Raw genomic sequence first — 21,024 nt, 5'->3', positions numbered from 1 at the left:
TGAAAAGGTCGAGGGTAGGGCTTCATGAAACCCAAAACACACCCAAGTACAGCGGCTTGTCTAGTCCCTGGATTTTTTTGGACTTTGACTCCTCCCACAGGGCCCCAAAATGGCGGAAGAACTGCACGCTACGTCGTGACATCTCACATACTGCGGAGGCATCCCAACTCTACGCCGGAGGCGGGGGCGGGGCGGCCGGTTCTTCCTCTTGGCTTCCTCAGCTCCTCCCCCAGCGCTTCACACGCTCATTGTGAAGCGACAGCGGCCGCCGACAGCCTCTAGGGCTGTTAGAGAACTAGAGACCCTAAATCCTTGGCGCGCGTGAGCGCCTGCGCTGCTGCTTCCCCACTCCAAAGGCTGGGGGCGCGAGGTTCACCTTTCTTTATTCGCTTTTCTCTCCCGAGCCAAGCGACCCAGTGCGCGCAGACACCGCCGCCGCTTTCCCGCCCCTCCCCCTTCGGGAGCTCCCGCCCGCGCGCTCCTCCTCCTCCCCTTTCCCCGGCGACACGCACGCGCGCCAGCCCAGCTCGCGCCCTCTCGCTTTCCTCCAGCCAGCGAGACCCCCCCCCACACCTTCCGCCTCGCGGCGCGGTGCTTCCTCGTGCCGAGATCTTCTCTACCCACCCCTGACACCGCGGGACTCACCCCCCGCCCGCCAACGGCGGGTCCCCAGCTTCTCAGTCCCCTTTGCTTCCCGCGCTCTCCGGCGGGGGCCTAGCCCCAGCCTCCTCTCTCCCTTCCCCTTAATTCCCCTTCCGGACGCTGCCATCATGTTGAAGCCTCAGCCGCCACAACAGACCTCCCAGCCCCAGCAGCCGCCCCCCACGCAACAGGCCGTGGCCCGACGGCCTCCCGGGGGCACAAGCCCTCCCAACGGTGGCTTCTCGGGCCCCCTGGCCTCCACCTCGGCGCCCCCAGGAGCTCCTGCTGCCGCTTCCTCCTGCCTGGGGCCTGCAGCCCCTACTGGGAGCGGGCTCCGCCGGGGAGCCGAGAATATCTTGGCGCCACAGCCGCCGCAGCAGCAGCAGCAGCAACATCAGGAGAGGCCGGGGGCAGCGGCCATCGGCAGCGCCAGGTAAGGAGGGGTGGGTTTCCGGGCGCTGCAGCGCACGCTGTGGGGAGGCAGCGGCTTGGTTCCGGCCCGGCAGCTGGGAGCTCAAAACACGGCGCGAGGCGGACTCCTATTCTGGCCACATTTGAGGGACGCCAGGGGGAGGGAGAACCCCACCCCCACCCCCGTGCAGATAGGGATGTGCCCACTCAGGTCCTAACAAGTCGGAGGAGAAGGGTTCCCCAGTAGCCACCAGGCCATTTAATTAAGGACCAGGCTCAGCTCTCACACTCTAGTCAAGGCTCGCGGCCTGGGCCTTAAGGGCAGGCAGGGCGCATCCTGTTAACGCCGTCAGAACGAAGAGTTGGGGGGGTGAAGAGGTGATGGGGTCCCTAGCTCCATTGCCGCGAAGGGTCTCGCGGTTCCCAGCTTCAGCCAATGGGGAGTCAGCTACGGGAAGGGGTTCGGGCTGTGGCCAATGGAGGGGGGGCGCGCGGCCCACAGTTTAGCCAATGGAGAGGGAGGGACTTGGAGCGGGTTGCCACCTCCTCCTTCCTGGTCTGGCCAGTAGGAGGGGAGCGGGATGGGTGGGGGGGAACGGAAGGAGAGACAACTAGGAGGACTGCGGTGTCCTGGGAATCTCCAGAGCGCGCGCGCTCTTTACGTACGTGCGCGTGGATTTTCTGTCTCATGACCCGCGCGGCCGGGAGCCCCGGGTAATAGGGCAGTGGCTGGGAGTGTGCATGGAGGGGTTCGTTGTTAGGTGGGAGACACTGCACTCGGTTTCTTCTCTGTATGGGTTAATGGAATTGAGCGTGGCGTTACACGCAGGCGCAGTGGGTTCTGATCGCGGGAGGGGTATTTTGAAGAGGCCCATGAGGCTTAGTGCGCAGTCGCAGACCGGGCGAGGCCTCCCGGTGGATGCCTTTTGCGGCTGCGCTGTCCCCCTGCCCTGCCAACGGCCCCCTCAGCGCCTTCCTTAGCCGCTGGTTACATCAGCCAGCAAGGAGCAGGATTACCAGGCAACTGACGACCCCTCCCAGAGTGGGTTATTGGCTTAATGAGTACAGAGGTCTACAGGGTAGGTTGTAGAGAGACTACCCCTCCTCCCAGGGATTGGAGCATCAGGCTCTGAAAATTGTCTTTTCTATTTGGGAGGTAACGTGCCTTAGCTAGGTACTTACGAATCTGCACTCCCTGAGCTTCTTTTGCATTTGAGATGGATGATTAGTTATCGAATATTGTAGCATTGGTCTTTTATAAGCATGCCGCTCTGGCCCCTTGGAGAAAGTGAGACAATGGTTGTTAATTGAAGTCCTTTACTGGCGTTTGAAGGAAATGTGTTCACTGGTTTGTAATGCTTATGCCTTTTCCTCTATAAGGTGAGAGTGTGAAAATCTTGTTGATTAATTGTAGTTTAGATCAGCATTTTCATATGGTACGTGGTTCTAGGATACTAAATCCTTTGAAATTAATTGTGTGAGAGGGCTTGAACAGATTTAAATAACTAGTTTCTTATTTCCTTTTATAGGGGACAAAGCACAGGAAAGGGACCCCCACAGTCACCGGTGAGTGCCCTGAAAGTACAGAGATCTAAATGACAGATATGTGGGAATATAGGACAGATTTGGTGCAGACCTAGTCAGATGGGCTCAGAAGGGCAGGTAGCCCAGCACATACAAGGTGGTTGTATGTGTGGAGTGTGGACATTTAGAAGGAAGGTAAGATGCTGACTGGCTATTTTTCCTTCCCCTCCTGTATTGCTGACAGGTATTTGAGGGTGTCTACAACAATTCCAGAATGCTGCATTTTCTTACAGCTGTTGTGGTAAGCGGGTATCTAACCCCAAGGTTGTTTGAAGGATGTAATGTATCTGTGCTGGAGACACTATTTTTCCCACTTTTCTAGGGCTCCACTTGCGATGTAAAGGTGAAGAATGGTACCACCTATGAAGGTATCTTCAAGACTTTGAGCTCAAAGGTCAGTGTACTCTAACTAGCTTATTCTTGGAGTTGCGTGGAAGGAGGAAGAGAATGAAGTAGGCTCATTGAAGATGTGAACTTAGTGGGAATGGACAACATTGTGGCTGTTTCTGTCGGCATGTGCTGGAGTAGTGCTGCAGGCTGTGAAAGACGTGGGTCTGAAATTTGAGGGCTGGGTACTTAAATATAAAAATGCTTAAACTTTAAAATATGAAAGTTTAGCTTTGGGATTTTTGCTAAGTCCTGTGGCTGATATTGAGAAGATATTTTATATACGTGGTGTTAGGAAAAGTTTAGAAAGGGTAAGAGAAAAATAGTCATGCTTTTGCCTTTGTGTTTCTTGATACTGACCCTTGGGTGTTTGGAAATGGAACTTTTTTAGTTTGAACTGGCAGTAGACGCTGTGCACCGGAAAGCATCTGAGCCAGTAGGTGGCCCTCGTCGGGAAGACATTGTGGACACCATGGTGTTTAAGCCAAGTGATGTCATGCTCGTCCACTTCCGAAATGTTGACTTCAATTATGCCACTAAAGGTATTGTGCCGGGCTAGTAAATCAAGCCCTTTCTGTGAGTGGAGAGCGGAGAGCAGTTATGTGATGACTTGATTCACCCCCCACAACCACCCACTTTACCATCTCTTTTTTTTTTTTTTTTTCTGAGGAAGATTGTTGGATTTTTCTTTTTGGGGATGAGTCTTGATGTCTTAAGATAAAGTGGGATGAATTTGGCCTATGTTTGGTTCTTTTCTTTGTTTTGAACTCCTCGCTTCTGAACTATTAAAACAGATGGGAGTTTTATGCTGCGCCTGTCCACTCCCCATCCCCAAACCCTGGCATACATAAACTTTTCTTTGCCTCTGAACAACTTGTGGGCAGGGAAGAGGTGTTTGGGGAAAGCCTGTGAAATATCATGACTCCTGATCTTCAACTCTGCCCCCACAGACAAGTTCACTGATTCAGCTATTGCCATGAACTCGAAGGTGAATGGGGAACACAAAGAGAAGGTGCTTCAGCGCTGGGAGGGGGGTGACAGCAACAGCGATGACTACGACCTCGAGTCTGACATGGTACAGTCTCCTTCCCTGAGACCCCAAGAGCTTGGCAGCTCTGCTGCCAGAATGTGGGTTATTGACATTGATGTCATTCTTGGAACCCAGTTGCTTCTGGGGAGGGGGGAGGAAAATCATTTACTTTTGCCTATTTGTGACAGTCAGATTCCAAATGGAAAGGTACAGAAAATAACGAAACAAAAAAATACCTGTTCTCCTACCATCTGTGACTGACAGCTTCAAGTCATTTTTTTTTTCCAACTTAACAAAAAGTATAGACAAGAGTGAGTACTGTGTAGGCCCATTTCCCTTCCAAAAAATAACTACTACTATACTTCGAATCATTTAGAATTTTTCATGAGTGAATGCATTATTTTGCTGTTCAATTTGCACAAGAATTTACTTTTTCTGGCTGTTTTTAAATGTTTCCTGTTGCTACATAGATATAGTTGAAAACTTAACTATTGTGTACTGTTCTACTTACATACGCGTGTATGTATACAACTTGATGTTGTATTTATCTCTTTACTGATTCGTGGTTTTTGTCCATTATAGTGCCTTATTGAATTTTTAGAACATGTATATCCATGCACATATACCAGAATTTTTCTGGGATATAAACCTGGAAATGGATTTGTTCTTGAAAACTTATTATAGTTCTATATTTCCACTTTTGGTGTGGTCAGATTTTTAAGTTTTCAGCCTGGTGGAGAATGACAGGTGGTTATTGCTTTCCTTGCTGGGTTTTAAAAGACTCTCCCTCCTTCCTCCTTAGTCCAATGGATGGGACCCTAATGAAATGTTCAAGTTCAATGAAGAGAACTATGGTGTAAAGACCACCTATGATAGCAGTCTTTCGTCTTACACGTGAGTGTCTTGGTACCCTCCATGTGGTGCAGTTTGAGGCCTGGGGTCACCAACAAAAGAGCAGGTCTCTAGGTGGAACATAGCTTTTGTTCATGCTTTCCTGCATGTTCATATTGCCCTCTCCCCACTTCTTTTGTGCTTTGTGAACTGCTCTTAAAGGTTTTCTTTTAACTTTGATTCTAGACCACCTCATGGGTATAATTAACTGCTTATCTACTTGTCCATACTTTTCCTCTAGAATTTAAAATGTGTTTAAATATATGTCTAAGTGTTCCCCAGATTCAGAGAAGCCTTGCTGCTCTGCCTGGGACCTAGTAGATGCCCATTAAATATATGCCGAGTTGAAGGGGTTAAACACCACATCCTTAGGCTTATGATAGGAGTAATAGAAATGTTTTTCCTTTTGTTTTCTGACACTGGGATGGTGATGGTCTCTGGTGGTCCTCTCAGGGTGCCCTTAGAGAAGGACAACTCAGAAGAATTTCGTCAGCGGGAGCTGCGTGCAGCCCAGTTGGCTCGGGAGATTGAATCAAGCCCCCAGTACCGCCTACGGATCGCCATGGAAAATGATGATGGACGCACTGAAGAAGAGAAGCACAGTGCAGTTCAGCGGCAGGGTTCAGGACGAGAGAGCCCCAGCTTGGTGTCTAGGTAATTCCTGGGGGCATCCTGGAATCTTTCAGGCTCGCTGTGTGGACCAAGAGTTCTGTACACTTTTGTTTAAGCTTCATAGCCATGTGAGATGTAGGTTAATGAATAGTTATTCCTAATTTTTATTTTGAGAGATTAAAATTTAGAATGGTTGCCCTGGCTGATGTGGCTCAATTCATTGGGTGTCATCCTGCGAACCAAAGGGTTGCAGGTTCGATTTCCAGTCAGGGCACGTGTCTGGTTGCAGGTTTAGTCCTCGCGGGGTACCTACGGAAGGCAACCAATCGAGGTTTCTTTCACTGATGTTTCTTGCCCTCTCTTCCCCTCTCTCTAAAATTAAAATCACTTTAAAATTTAAATAAATCTTGAGTGGTTAAGGGATTTGCCTATAGTAACAAAATTTAAAGTTCATGTATTTAGAAAAAAAATTGTTTCAGAGTTTTGATATATAGTCTTTCCCTTTTTTCTTTGCATATTCGTGCATATGTATGTCTTTATTTTTCCTTTGTGAAAATAAAATCAAACTATGTGATGATCTGTATCTTATAAAAATGTACCTTGACCTACGATATGATACTACCTTTCTCTTACGTTATGAGTTATAGAATTATGGAGCATCAGCCTGGTTGGTCTGATCAGGGTTGACACAACATAAGGTCAAAATGCTGTAGCTACAGAACATTTAACCAGGACAGATCTTCAAGTGGGATAGTGCAAAAAGCTGGAGCCAGGCAGTGTGTGTGTGCGCACACGCGCGCATGCATGCATGTGCATTTCAGAAGGAAGGGCTTTATCTTTCGAACATGTATGGGTTTTCTGGCTGCTTGATCTCATTTAAACTCTCTTCCACAGGGAGGGAAAGTATATTCCTCTACCCCAGCGAGTTCGGGAAGGTCCCCGGGGAGGAGTTCGATGCAGTAGTTCTCGGGGTGGCCGGCCTGGCCTTAGCTCTTTGCCCCCTCGTGGCCCTCACCATCTTGACAATAGCAGCCCTGGCCCAGGTTCTGAGACGCGTGGCATTAATGGAGGTGAGTTATAGAGCACACGTTTGTGGGGGACGGGAAAGAGGTTGGAAGGAAAATTGCATGGTTTTAGGTGATTTGGAAGGATGATGGATTGGTGGTAATGTAATAACAGGTGCTCTGCATCTTTTTTCCCATCTTTAAAAAAAAAAAATAGGCCCTTCCCGCATGTCGCCTAAGGCGCCACGGCCTGTGAGAGGTGCCAAGACTTTGTCTTCACCCAGCAGTAGGCCTTCTGGAGAAGCTCCTGTTCCACCTCCTGCAGGTAAAATTTCAGCAGTGTTATATGAAGAAATGTATAGAAATTTACAGAGGGATATAAATAATGTCAGTTGTTGGAATGCTAGGGTGGGAGACAGTTTCAAGATGTGAAAGGTGTTTTAGGGATTTGGTTTATGCTTTTTAGGAAAGAATTTTTCAGTTTTCCTCGTGCAGAAACCACAACATAGCAGTCTATATAGGTGTGTCTGACTGGCAGATGTCTGTTTAAATTAGTAGCAAACATCTACAACAGGAGAAATCATAGAAAATTTCTAATTTTTATTGAAATATAGGAGGTTCTGCCAACTCTGACCTGTCTTGCTACATGGCTCCATTTGGCTGAAACTGAGTCATGACTGCCCCTTTAAGTCTTTCATGGTGCCCATGAGGCCATTTGACGACCTTGTTACCTACCTTACCCTTGTAGGCATTTAGGTTTCTGGCCTTACGTATAAAAAAGTGGATAGCCCTGGCTGGCATGGCTCAGTGGATTGGGCCCTGGCCTGCGAACCAAAAGGTCACGGGTTGAATTCCTGGTTGGGGCACATTCCTGGGTTGCAGGCCAGGCCTCTGGTTGGGGGCGTGTGTGAGGTAACCGATCGAGATGTTTCCCTCACACATCGCTGTTTCTCTCCTTTCTTTCTCTTACCCTTCCCCCTCTCTACAAATTAATAAATCTTTTTTTAAAAAGTAGATAAGTTTTATTGATGTTTAGTAAGTCTTTATCCCCATGGTTTATTGACCAGCAGTAACCATTATACAGCTTTCCCTTATCTTCCAGTTGGCCGAATGTACCCCCCGCGCTCTCCCAAATCAGCTGCCCCTGCCCCAGTCTCAGCTTCCTGTACTGAGCCTCCCATTGGCTCAGCAGTACCAACCTCTTCAGCTTCCATCCCTGTGACATCATCAGTTGTGGACCCTGGAGTAGGCTCCATTTCCCCAGCTTCTCCAAAGATCTCACTGGCCTCCACAGATGGTAAGAGCCAGATGGTTGAGGGCTGTGGACAATGTGATGTGTGGTTGTGGGAAGAAAGACCTTCAGGCGCCTGTCTCCTCTTGCTCAGTAAAAGAACTTCTGGTCAAGGAACCTGGGAGAACTCTGGAATCCCAGGAGCTGTCCCGAATATCTGGGAAAGGTGAGTATATTGTTTTGTTCTACCAAAGTATAATGTTCCTTTGATTAGGAGAGCATTTCAGTTAGGAAAGTTGTTGGAATTCAAAAATAATGTCTGTTAGACCTTTGATCCTAATTTCTCTTATAGGATCTTCAAGAGTTCCTCTGTCTTTTGTTTTTTTGTTTTTGTTTTTTGTCCTGTGGGCTGCTGGCATTGTGTAGCCACCTTTGAGAAAGGAAATGTATATTTTCTCATTTTTCACTGTTTTCATAGTCCCTGGCCTTCAGAATGAACAGAAACGCTTTCAACTGGAAGAACTAAGAAAGTTTGGAGCCCAGTTTAAGGTGAGAGAAGTGTAGGAATGAGCTAGGATGTTAACAGGATGAAGGTGAAGTGGGTGTGGGGAGCTTACAGAAGAGGCATAGGATTAGGTGGGATACAAGAGATGAGTGCAAGGATAAAGAAAGAATCAAGGCCTTGGATCTGGACCAATATTGCATGTGATTCTCTCCTTCCAGCTTCAGCCCAGTAGCTCTCCCGAGACCAGCTTGGATCCTTTTCCTCCCCGGATCTTAAAGGACGAGGCCAAAGGGAAGGAGAAGGAAGTTGATGGTCTATTGACTTCAGAGTCTTTGGGGTCCCCAGTCTCCTCCAAGACAGAATCCATATTGGATAAGGAGGACAAACCACCCCTCCCTCCAGCAGGAGGCACTGAGGGGTCAGATCAGCCCCCACCACCTTGCCCAAGCCAAACCGGCAGCCCCCCAGTGGGCCTCATCAAGGGAGATGACAAGGATGAAGGCCCTGTTGCTGAGTGAGTGGAGTGAGGAGTTGGGTGGGTGTCAGGGGTGATAAGGGGAAAGCTATGGGGATTTATTTACTTTTCTCTCATAGACAAGTGAAGAAGTCAACATTGAATCCCAATGCCAAGGAGTTCAATCCCGCAAAGCCTCTGCTGTCTGTGGTGAGATGGGGTAATATCTTCCATAAAGGAGACTTGGAATGGGGTAACAGCACTGAGGAGGGGGGAGCACTTGATGTCAGGCATGATGTCAGGCAGTGACAGGAGACATGAAAGTGTGTAGGGATCGCAGCAGTTGGGCTGGTTTGGCGAAAACAAGTTTCAGAGCTGGGTGGTAGAGGATCATGATGTGTGTCTAACGAGTGTTTATGTGTTTCTCTAATATTTAGCATTTGGCTCAGGAGTATCTGAGTGTGGTAGTTAGGAGCATGGGCTTCATTTTGACCCACTGACTTGGTTTAAACCCCTGTATTTATTTATAAGCCACTTAATATCTCTGCCTCAGTTTTGTCATCTATAATTTGAGTGTGTTCATCTCCTAGGGTTTGATGTGAGACTTAACCAAGATAAGAGTGTAGAATGGGTTTGGCGCACAGTACTTACTCCGCAAATGCTGTTGCTGTATAGGCAAGGGGGTTGCTGTGGGAGATAGAAAAATTGTTAAGTTATTTTGTAACATTCTCCCTTGTCTCTTACAGAATAAATCCACCAGTACTCCCACTTCTCCAGGGCCCCGGACTCATTCTACTCCCTCCATCCCGGTGCTGACAGCAGGCCAGAGTGGGCTGTATAGCCCCCAGTACATTTCCTACATACCTCAGATCCACATGGGACCAGCTGTTCAGGTAAAAGAAGGGACTAGATAGGCCCCAGGGTAAGAGGTTAGGTTGGGCTGGCTGAGGGGACCCAGTCAGGCCTGTACTGGGCATTTATAAGCAACTCATTCAGTCTCATCTGTGTTCTTGTCCCTAGGCTCCTCAGATGTATCCGTATCCTGTATCCAATTCAGTGCCTGGACAGCAGGGCAAGTACCGGGGAGCGAAAGGTGAGCAGGGTAGCAAGGGGCAGTCGATGGGGTTGCCCATTGCCTCCTGGCAGATGGAGCTTGAGCTCTGCACTATTTTCCCCCCACTCCCAGGTTCCCTGCCCCCCCAGCGCTCGGACCAACACCAGCCAGCCTCAGCCCCTCCAATGATGCAGGCCGCCGCTGCTGCTGGCCCACCTCTGGTGGCTGCCACACCTTATTCTTCCTACATCCCCTACAACCCACAGCAGTTCCCAGGCCAGCCTGCCATGATGCAGCCAATGGCCCACTACCCCTCACAGGTGACCGAGGCTCAGGAGGGACATGGGGTACAGAGGCTCTGCTAGAGATCCAATCCTCACCTCCCAGACTCAGAGGAACTGGGTGAGAGAGGCAGGCAGTGGGTCAGGCTTATTCTTCAGTCCTGTCTTTGGTAGGACCTGTCGTAAGGCACTTAACCACATATGCCTTAGGTTTTTTCTCCTCTGTTACATAAATTGTTGATAAAGTAGCATCTATGTAGTTAGGTTATTGTGAATGTTCAACAAGGTAGTTGTGACAAGGCCAGAGCGGTGCTCTGCAGAAGTTATGCCTTCCCAGTCCTGTGCCGTACTAACCATTTCTCTCGTTGCCATTCCAGCCGGTGTTTGCCCCCATGCTTCAGAGCAACCCACGCATGCTGACATCGGGCAGCCATCCCCAGGCCATTGTGTCATCCTCTACCCCTCAGTACCCTTCTACAGAGCAGCCCGCCCCCCAAGCCCTTTATGGTGAGTTCTGTTGGACCCTTCCCCTCCAGGCGGTGCTTCTCAGCCCCCTCCAGTGTGTGTAGCACTGATGTTCTCTCCTTCATACTATAGCCACTGTTCACCAGTCCTATCCACACCATGCCACACAGCTCCATGCCCACCAGCCACAGCCGGCCACCACGCCTACTGGGAGCCAGCCACAGTCCCAGCATGCGGCCCCCAGTCCTGTCCAGGTGCCTGCCATGGGTGATCTGAGTGGTTGGGACAGGAGTGGTTGGCTAAAAGAAGAGTCGAGCTTGGGATATTTCCCCAGTGGGGAGGATCAGGGGTCAGTGGGAACAAGGCCTGGGTAACAGAGGAGTGAGTGGCATTTACTTTTCCCCTCCCCCCAACAGCACCAGGCAGGGCAGGCCCCACACCTGGGCAGTGGACAGCCACAGCAGAATCTGTACCACCCAGGGGCCCTAACAGGCACGCCGCCTTCTCTGCCACCGGGACCTTCCGCCCAGTCCCCTCAGAGCAGCTTCCCCCAACCAGCTGCTGTGTATGCCATCCATGCCCACCAGCAGCTACCCCACGGCTTCACCAACATGGCCCATGTTACCCAGGTAAGGGCTGGAGGGACCTGCTTCATCTGGGTCTGTTTTGCCTTGAGGACTTGAGCCATGAGGCTGTCCTATTCCTGAGACCCCAGTGCCACCTTTACTTAGTGTTCCTGATGCTAGTATTCTCAGCACCTTTGTCAAGCTTCTGTGGTGCTCCCAGCTACTTTCTGTTTTCTGCAGGCCCATGTCCAAACTGGAATCACAGCAGCTCCACCCCCTCACCCTGGGGCTCCCCACCCGCCCCAGGTGATGCTGCTGCACCCACCCCAGAGCCATGGGGGCCCCCCCCAAGGCGCAGTGCCCCAGAGTGGGGTGCCTGCACTCTCAGCTTCCACACCCTCACCCTACCCCTACATCGGACACCCCCAAGGTGAGCAGCCTGGCCAGGCGCCTGGATTTCCAGGAGGAGCCGATGACAGGATTCGTGAGTTCTCGTTAGCTGGGGGAATTTGGCATGGAAGAGCTGATGGGCTGCAGGTGGGGCAGGATGCACGGGTTCTGGGTGGGGAATGAGGGGTCTTGGAGGCAGGGCTGTCCCACAGGGCGCCCGCCGACCTGCACCTGTCTGTGAAGTATGTAGGGTGGGCAGAAGCCACAGTCGCCGCCGCCAGGGGCTTGCTCCTGGCTCTGTCCTTTGCTTCCCTCCGTCCTCGCTCAGTTGTGATCCAGCAGCCCCCCTCCCCACTGCCTCCCCAGCTCTCAGTGACCCCGACTGTCTCCTGACTTAGCCGAGGTAAGGTCAGCGCAGCAGACAGGGCCAGGCTGGGGTGTGGGGGGCTGAGCTGGGCACACAAGTAAGGGCTCTGGCTCACTGGGAAACAGTGTTTGATCTGTGCTTCTGACAGCCCCATGAGACACCTTGAGGATGCCGCTCCTACCCAAACACTCCCCCCACACCCCACACTGGACGGCATTGGATGAAGGGACAGCTACTTGGGTTCTAATGCTCCTGCTCTCTTCTCTTTCCCCTCCAACCAGTTCAATCTCATCCCTCCCAGCAGCTCCCCTTCCACCCCCCGGGGAACTGAAGATTGTCCTGGCCGCGACCTGAGACCTCCATGAGTGGAGGGAAGAGTGATCTATGTCTCTTCCCCCAGCAGCTCGGACCAGTCCCAGCCCCCCAATCTCCCCTTTCCCCTTGGGGAGCTGGGGGAATTCCTGCCAAGCACCTTGAATGGGAGAGGCCTCAAAGTGGGTGGGTCAGGGTCCAGCAGGGGGGGAGGGGTTCCTGCTCTGCCCTGCCCATCCCCACCCCATCTTGTCCTCCCATCCTTACCCCCGCTGGAGACAAAAGATCTTTTATTTTCTATTATTTATAATGTCAGACTTGGGCCCCCTGTTCTTTCTTCCCCATTAACTTGAATGATCTGAGTGAGAGACAAGACACCCCACAAGGATGGTTGGACAAGGACTTTTACTTTTTATTACATAAAAATATTTAAAAAATTTAAAAAAAAATAAAATTTTAAACTAACTTACCTGCTTCTGTTTCATCTTTGGAGAACAGAGTAAGATTCTATTGGGTTGGTCAAAGTCTGTTCAATTTTTTTTTTGTAAAATAAGACTTTTTTTATTATTTTATTATTTTTAGAGGGAGAGAAATATCAACGTGTGGTTGCCTCTGGCACGCCCCCAGCTGGGGACCTGGCCCGCAACCCTGGCATATGCCCTGACTGGGAATGGAACCGGCTACCCTTTGGTTCACAGATCAGCGCTCAATCAACTGAGCCATACCAGCCAGGGCCTTCTTTCTTTTTTAAGTATATTTTATTGATTGTGCTGTTACAGTTGTCCCAATTTTTTCTTACCTTTGCTCCCTTCTGCCCAGTACCCCTCATCCTCCAGCAATCCCGCCCCCCCTTAGTTCATGTCCATGGGTCGTGCATGTAAGTTCTTTAGCTTCACCCTTTCCTATATTATTAACTTCCCTGTCTAATTTGACCTGTGAATTAATGCTGCTTAATCCCTGCACCATTTCCGCATTTCTCCCCTTTCCCCCTCCCAGCTGATAACCTTCCCAGTGATCCCCTTACCTATGATTCTGTTCCTATTCTGGTGGTTTGCTTAGTTTGTGTTTTTTAGATTCTGTTATTGATAGTTGTGAGTTTGTTGTCATTTTAGTGTTCATATTTTTGATCCTCTTTTTCTTAAGTCCCTTTTAACATTTCATGTAATAATGGCTTGGTGATGATAAACTCCTTTAGCTTTACCTTGTCTGGGAAGCACTTCATCTGCCCTTCCATTCTAAATGATAGCTTTGCTGGATAGAGTAATCTAGGTTATATAGGTCCTTGCTTTTCATCACATTGAATACTGCTTGCCAGTTCATACTTGCCTGCAAAGTTTCTTTTGAGAAATCAGCCGATAGTCTTATAGGAACTCCTTTGTAAGTAACTCTCTTCTTTTGCTGCTTTTAAGATTATCTTTAACCTTTGGCATTGTAATTATGATATGTCTTGGTGTGGTCGTCTTTGGGTCTTGCTGGTTTGGGATTCTACTTCCCGGACTTGTATGTCTATTACCTTTGCCAAATTTGGGAAGTTCTCCTTCATTATTTTTTCACATAAGTTTTCAATATCTTGCTCTTCTTCTGGCACCTCTATGATTCAGATATTGGCATGTTTAAAATTGTACCATAGGTTCCTAAGTCTCTTCTCATTTTTAAAAATTCTTGTTTCTTCATTCTGTACCTGTTGACTGTTTATTTCTTCCTTATGTTCCAAATCATTGATTTGAACCCTGGTTTCCTTCCCTTCACCATTGGTTTCATATGGATTTTCCTTCATTTCACTTAGCATAGCCTTCACTTCTGCATATGCTATACTCAGGCACATTTGTGAAGTCTGAGCATCTTTATTACCAGTGCTTTGAACTCTGTCTTTTAGGTTGGCTATCTCCTTGTAGCTTAGTTCTCCCACTGGAGCCTTGATCTGTTCCCTCTGTGGGCTATACTTCTGTTTCCTCAACTTGACAGCCTTCTGTGTTTGCCTGTGTGTCAGGTGAGCTGTCACTCGTTACATTGTAAGGGGCAGATCCTTAGGTATTCGTCAGTATGGGACAACCTGTTTCACCACGTTGTGGTGCTGTACATGGGGGCAGGGTCTGAGAGGGAACAATGCTGCTTGCTCAGCACTCTCCCCTTTTCCATGCACTTCTCCCACTTCCTGTATGGGACTGGCGCCTCTCTAGCTGTTGCCGTGGTTGTGGTTCCCAGAGTAGGTGGGTTTGCAGAGACTTAGGACCATGTGAGCCCTCTAAACAAACGGACTCTACTGAGAAACTGGCAGTTTCTTCCTCCACCCCAACCCCCACTGGTTTGCACAGTTGCAAGCAATGAGGTTCAGTTTTCCCTGGCACTGGGGCTGTGAGCTGCATGGTCTGGTCTGGGCTGAGATCACTCTTCAGGTGTCCCTCCCTACTTTTATAATATGTGACTGGGCTTTACACTGGCCAGCCACAGCTGCTGCCACCTCCTCCACACACCATGTCTTCTCCGCCCCGGCCCTGCCCCTCCTACCTGTCTGGATGAGTATCACTTCTTTCTCTCTTTGTTGGACTCCTGTGCAGTTCGATTTTCTGGTAGTTCTGGTTGTTTTTAGTTTTGAGGTAGTTGTATTCCTTCTTATGGTTGTAGAGGACGGCGAAGCTTGTCTACTTACGCCTCCATCTTGGCCGGAAGTCTCCAATATATTTTTTCATTTTCACTAATTTTATTGATTTGGATATTCTGAGTATGTCGGCTATCACCTGCATAACGTTGCTTGTTCTCAATATCTCTATTTGATTGCTTTCAACTTCAACTGGTCTACTGGGCTGTGGAACGTTGTCCAGCAAGAAATCTCCAGCATGAAACTTAGCAAACCAGTTCTGACAGATTCCATCAGTCACAGCACCTTCTCCATACACTGCTCAAATCTGTTTTGCATTTCATTTGTGCTTTTACCTTTATTGAAATAATAAAGCATAGTATGCCAAAAATGTTGTCTTCCATCTTCAATATTAAAATGGCTCCACAAAAGTTAACCAATTTTGGTATGTTTTTTAAAATGCATGTCGATGTGACAGCTGTCACAATATAATCTAACAAAATTGTTTAAAATTAAGGTAAAGACAATTAAGTACTAGATCCATAGTACGAGAAAATGCTAGTTTTTGGCCAACCCAAGAGTTATTAGTCTGAAATGTGGGGTGCTGTGGTTCCCAAGATGGGGCAGGTGTGGCATTATAGCCTAAGGATGCTGCCCTTCTGGCTCTTTGTCACACAGGTCACCTAACCTAGTGACAAATTTCTCACCTCAAAATTGGTCCTCATGAATGTTGACCTCCTACACTGAAAAGCACTTTAGTGTGAGTGGCAACTGGAAACAAAGGCCTGACTGGTGAGAGGTCTTGGGTATGGGTAAGGCCTATAAAGATGAAGTTGCAGTGGGAGAAGTTAAGAGTGCTGGGTTGAAGAGCCAGGTTTAGGGAGTCTGAGTTAAACTAGGGTTTGTGGACAGGACAAGAGCCAAGCAAGGAATGTAGAAAAGACTTCAGAGGATTTGGGTTTTTCTTTTCAAGGCAGTGGGAAGTCTTACTTTTTTTCTTGCTGTGAAATGGAAATAATTTCACCTTTAGCAGGGGGATTTCAGCAGTAACGAAAGCCAGAGAAAATTGGCTGAATGCAAAAGGAAGAATGAAACCTAGATATTAGGAAAGAATTCCCAGGCTGTGAGAATCTGAAACCTGGTGGGCAGGCATGGGATTAGGAGACAGAGGGGTGGTATATACAGGTAAGTGAAAAAAGGGATTGTTAGCAGCTGATTGGGTGCTAAAGATGGGCAGTTTTGAGGTCCCAAGTTAAAGAGCTCTATAGTGGGTGTCAGTTGGGGTCGGGCAATGATGGAAGAAGCAGGGAAGTCTTCAACTGGGCTGAGGATGCTTGAAGTGCAGATGAGAGATAGGTAAGAGAGCAATTTAACTGCAGATGTTACTGCATAGTCCTTTTGATGCTTTAAGGAAGAACTATGGATTGGTTTGGACTTAACTGCTAAGAGCTAAAATCTCAAAGTTGGAAGGAAACCATACACTATCCAGTCAGGAACCTATGAAAACTTTCAGCCACTCCTTGGGCAATGATGGTAAAACAAGTAGACCTGCTCTAAGTTAAGTCCCCATTCCCTTGAGCCTCTTCACACAGCTTTTCTCTCTGGAGTCATCAGGTTGAGTTTCTCAAAACAGCTTTCACATCAGAGAGCCTCCCCTCTCAGGAATGCTTGTCGATAGGATGTCTGGAATATAGTCATTAGTGAGGATCCAAGTTTGAAAGGTGTACCCATTAATTCCCCCTGAATGTTGCCTTTTTTGTTTCAAGTTAGCATCCTGGTCAGTCAATTCACGTTGTTAAAAATCTGCCCAGCATTTCATTCTCTGCATATGTGATAAAACATCAAATGTTGAAAGTGAAACCATTCTGCAACTTCTCAAGCCTGTTTGGAATTTAACTGCTCCAGGAGATGAGCTGAGCCACTGCTGGCTCCAGGTGAGAAATCCTTTCACACTCTCCAAGAAGGATATCCAGCAATATCCTACTGTAGCATACAAAGCTCATTAGACAAGTTTTCAACCCTTTGGCTTCTCCAGAGTTGCCACAGCAGTGCTGACAGCTTTAAAAAGAGGAGCTTTTCCAGCCTGTACCATAGAAAGGAACTCCTGAAGCTAGAGAGAGCTCAGTAAAAATGGCTCCAGGGTACCTTCTGGGCTTCTGTCCCTTTTTATCCTCCCCTCACCCTTCCAATTTACACAAAGGACACAAGACCCAAGCTAGCTTACTATTCACAAACGTTTATTGACCTGCCTCACCTGGCAGGCCACGGGGAAGTGTCAGTCTAGCTGCAACTCTGCTGGATTGCAGCCTATGTCCTGGAAAGGGGACCTGAGAAGCAGAATAGAACACTGGCCAGCACAGCCCTGAACATACAGGCCTGAGCAGAAGTCCCGACTCAACTCCACTTTATGTTCTTGTCCTCCTCAGTCATGGCCGGCGTGTCAGTGACGAGGCCAGTGCCAATGGTCCGGTTGCCATCTCGCAAAGTAAAACGCTGACCTTTTTCTAAGATCATTGGCTGCCGCAAGATTAGGCTAAGCTTCAGGTCCTCCCCAGGCATAGCAAGCTCCTGGAAGAGGCAGAAATGGATCATGCATGGCCTCCAGGGTGCCTTCATTCCAACTGTTTGATGGCTATCAAGGTGAAAGGTATGGGGAAACACAATAGGATGATTATTCTTTCTGGGGACAGCTTCATCCCCAGCTGTCAGGCAGACGCAAACAGGATATGCAAAAGTAAAAAAAAAAAAAAAAAAAAAAAAAAAAAGGACCACTCATCACTGTTCTAAGGTTCATTCTCAAGGAAAAATGTTGAGGAAATTTTGGGTTATGCATGTTTCTTACTGACTTCTAAGCCCTATGTATAGTGAAACTCTCAAGAAAAAATACCCTTTCCTGGGAAGTCTTTTGGGGTAAATGCTAATATAGCTAGGTTTCTAATCTACTTCAGCCTAGAGAGTATTGGATGAGGATGAGGACTCACTCCCCCTAAATCCACTGGTCCAGACACTTCCATAACTAGTTTCATCTATATTAGCATGCCTCTCTTCACCCCAGGAAAAGTCACCCACATTGTTACATACATCTTTGGAACTGTGAGGCAAACCTGATAATGAACAGTGCTCCTTCGCATTCCTATACCCACCTTCCCTGGAGGCAAGATGATACGACAGGCCATGTCCCAAGTCAGGGAGAACATGACAGGCATGAAGTGAGATACAAAGGGCTTGTGGCGGCCACCTTCCTCTTTGCTGAGGATGTAAACCTGGAAGACAGACCAAGTGGCTAAAAGCACTGCCTCGCTAGGGGACAATTTGTCTCAGTCAGCCCTGCCCACCATCACCTGGAGCCCTCACCTGTGCATCCACCTTCTGGTGGGGCTGGATGGAACCTGGCTTGGCCATAACCAGGCCACGTCTCAGGTCTTCCCGCTTCAAGCCTCGAACCAGGGCCCCAAGATTATCACCTGCCTCTGCCCTCTCCAAGCTCTTATGGAACATTTCAATGCCTAGGAGGAAAAAGAGACAAGGAAGGATGGTCTGGGGCAGAGGGAAGACACATGGGATTTGCAAGGGGAAAGGTCATCCTGGAGCCAGTCCCAGGTTCTCAAGGCTTTCTTCCTATACCTGTCACCACAGTGCGAATATTCTTGTTATGTCCCAGGAACTCACACTCATCTCCCTTCCTCAAAATGCCACGTTCTAGTGTACCTGTCACCACAGTGCCCCGGCCTGTGAGGGAACAAGACAGGACATCAGGGACTGTGGGTGAGGCTCTTGCAAGGGGGGAGGAATGCAAATGAGCCCAGTCCTCACCAGGGATAGAGTAAACTGACTCTACAGGCAGCAGGAAAGGCTTCTCCAGATCCCGGGTGGGCACTGGGATGTGAGTGTCCACAGCATCCAGCAGCTTCTGCACAGACTTCAGGCCTAGCTCAGGATCACGTTGCTGGAGGGTGGGGCCAGGAAGGGAAATCAAAGGACTATGAAATTTACATTCTATTTACCAAGAACCACTCCTCAGACTCAGAGCACAGCTCTGGATGTCTATCCAGCCCCACCCTCTACCAGCAGCCCCTGCCTGACCCTGCCTTCACCTCAAGGGCACAGAGGGCAGAGCCTATGATGACCGGGGTCTCCTCCCCTTTGTAGCCAAACTCAGTGAGCAGTTCCCGTATCTCCAGCTCGACTAGCTCCACCATCTCAGAGTCCTGGACAGCATCTGCCTTGTTCACATACACCACAACATGCTCTACTCCAATCTGTTGATGGGAAAGAGGGAGATGGTGTCCTAACTGGTTCAACTCCCCACTCTTCCTCTTTCCACTCCTCCCCGGGCTCTGCATACCTGTTTGGCCAGTAATAAGTGCTCTCGGGTCTGGGGCATGGGGCCATCATTGGCTGCCACCACCAGGATGCAGCCATCAAGGGGGGCAGTGCCTGTGATCATATTCTGCGTAGGAGAAGGAAAGAATATACTCAGCCTAGTTTAGTGACCTCCTCAGATCCACATCAATTTAGACAGGCACAGACAGCAGTTAGGAACAGAAGCTTACCTTTCTCTACCATTTCCTCATTTCCACATAAGTGGCTATGCCCACAAATCCACAATCTCAAACCTACACATCTTGAGTATCTTAATCTCCTCCCCACAAGCCTAACATTTCTCCTGACAGGAGGCAGCTCCGGGCCCTGTCCCCAGCAACACTCTCACCTTAACGTAATCTGCGTGACCTGGGCAGTCTGTGTGGGCATAGTGGCGGGCAGCAGTGCTATACTCCACATGAGCTGCATTGATGGTGATACCACGGGCTCGCTCCTCAGGGGCATTGTCAATCTCCTCGTACTTCTTAAACTTGGCCCCACCTCCCTCGGCTAAAACTAATGGGGGGAGAAAAGAGAACACAGCTCTCAGCTCAAGTTCCCTAGGTAGAGGCAGGGCTCAGGCCACACTTCTGGGTCCCTCCCAGTTGAAACAACGGATAGCGTGGGAGGATGACCCCTCCCTCAATTCCTCCAGGAGAGATAACCAGTCAGAAAGAAATGCTATCAAGAGCTTCAAGGTCCTGCCCAACGACTTTCTGAGGTAAAGCTTCTGCTTACAGGACAGCCCCTACAGCTAGAGAGGCCATTAAAGTCCCCCAATTCATGCATCAAAAAACTCTTCCTGTTCAGGGGAAGTCTGTCTCCTGCATCTTCCAACCCACGGACCACTGGAGTTCCGGTTCCTGGGGCTAAACTAAACACCTCCAGCAGCCACTCTTCCGGCCCCACCTCCGTGGCTCCAAGTCCCGCTTGCAGAGCGGACACTGCCTGATGCCCCCACTGCAACCCCATTTACTTTTTGTGATGGCCGCGGTCAGTGTGGTCTTGCCGTGGTCTACATGGCCGATGGTACCCACATTCACATGGGGCTTGTCACGCACATAGGTTTTCTTGGCCTCCACGGCCAGGCCGCGACACAAGAGGGACAGTGCCGGGGCCTTCAGCGGCTGTAACAAGCCCTGCAGTAGTGGGGTCGGGCTGGCGCCAAAACCTGCGGGACAGAGCCTTGGAATCACGGCGCGGATCCAAGCCAGGCCACTCCCCGGGACCCCCACGAGTCCCTGACCGCCATCGCCCTCCCCGCCCCCTCACCGCTGAAGAGGGACGTCGCGCGCAGCAGTGCGGTGGCAGTCATTGTGCTCGCAGTCAAGCCCCGAGTACCCGGTACCGACTATCCGATGCCGGCGCGTGCAGAGAGAGGGCAATTGCGACTAGAGGACACTTCCGGCGGAAGTGAGGACCAGAGGGCAAGTCTGGGTGCTTCTAGCCACCAATTTCTATGGCCATCTCCGCCGACTTCCGGGCCCGGGACGGAAGACGTCAAGGAAGGTGAATACCGGTGCTCGGAGGAGGGGAAGGTTGGGGACTTCCACAACGCGCTCGGGCCTCACGGAGGAAGGGGAGCTCGCAGTTCTCTCCGGCGGCGCCGGGGGCGATGTGGAGTGTCCCATACTGCACCAGCGCCCCGAAGACCCATGGACTCAGTCATTCCCAGAGCGACAGGTTAGCCGAAGAGTTAGGTACGATTTCGGCCGGGTCCGGAAGGAGGGTTCCGGCCTCCACAAAGCAGAGGAGGCCTCCGCGAGGACTGCTCAGGAACGTCCAAGACTCGAACTCCCTGGAGTCCGACCCATACCCGATGGGCGTGTCAGACGAGAGATCTGGCGGCCCTTACGCCGCAGCGGGAGGTAGAACGAGGTCCTGCAGCCAGGCTGAGA

At 49.7% G+C, this 21,024-nt stretch overlaps 2 protein-coding genes across 25 annotated transcripts; one reads left to right on the top strand and one right to left on the bottom strand.

Annotated features, from left to right (window-relative positions):
* Positions 1–474: 474 nt before the first annotated feature.
* On the top strand, positions 475–12,651 carry ATXN2L (ataxin 2 like). Of its 24 annotated transcripts, none has more exons than XM_090277480.1 (24): positions 479–1,075; positions 2,583–2,619; positions 2,822–2,878; positions 2,960–3,031; positions 3,416–3,566; positions 3,975–4,099; positions 4,857–4,948; positions 5,399–5,599; positions 6,452–6,627; positions 6,779–6,886; positions 7,646–7,858; positions 7,947–8,018; positions 8,271–8,341; positions 8,516–8,811; positions 8,892–8,961; positions 9,498–9,644; positions 9,772–9,844; positions 9,938–10,125; positions 10,464–10,593; positions 10,684–10,805; positions 10,968–11,180; positions 11,358–11,547; positions 11,874–11,910; positions 12,179–12,651. In XM_090277480.1, the coding sequence occupies exons 1-23, from the start codon at positions 771–773 to the stop codon at positions 11,903–11,905; spliced, it is 3,141 nt and encodes a 1,046-aa protein (XP_090133606.1). In that variant the 5' UTR covers positions 479–770; the 3' UTR covers positions 11,906–11,910; positions 12,179–12,651. The 24 variants fall into 24 exon arrangements, with proteins under 24 accessions (XP_090133612.1, XP_090133606.1, XP_090133587.1 ...); XM_090277461.1 differs by having other exon boundaries at positions 11,358–11,601; positions 11,751–11,910; XM_090277476.1 differs by having other exon boundaries at positions 12,156–12,221.
* A 4,333-nt stretch (positions 12,652–16,984) lies between these two features.
* TUFM (Tu translation elongation factor, mitochondrial) lies at positions 16,985–20,532 on the bottom strand. The gene is made up of 10 exons (XM_090277459.1): positions 20,399–20,532; positions 20,103–20,297; positions 19,476–19,642; positions 19,110–19,214; positions 18,859–19,023; positions 18,578–18,710; positions 18,389–18,493; positions 18,119–18,270; positions 17,908–18,027; positions 16,985–17,332 (listed from the first exon to the last, which is right to left on the bottom strand). The coding sequence occupies exons 1-10, from the start codon at positions 20,439–20,441 to the stop codon at positions 17,159–17,161; spliced, it is 1,359 nt and encodes a 452-aa protein (XP_090133585.1). The 5' UTR covers positions 20,442–20,532; the 3' UTR covers positions 16,985–17,158.
* Positions 20,533–21,024: the final 492 nt, after the last annotated feature.

Source organism: Furipterus horrens, unplaced genomic scaffold, assembly GCF_987537825.1.
Source record: "Furipterus horrens unplaced genomic scaffold, mFurHor1.1.pri manual_scaffold_5, whole genome shotgun sequence".
NCBI classification, from domain to species: domain Eukaryota; kingdom Metazoa; phylum Chordata; class Mammalia; order Chiroptera; family Furipteridae; genus Furipterus; species Furipterus horrens.
The sequence above is the reverse complement of the archived record's forward strand: the minus strand, read 5'-3'. Positions and strand labels throughout refer to the sequence as shown.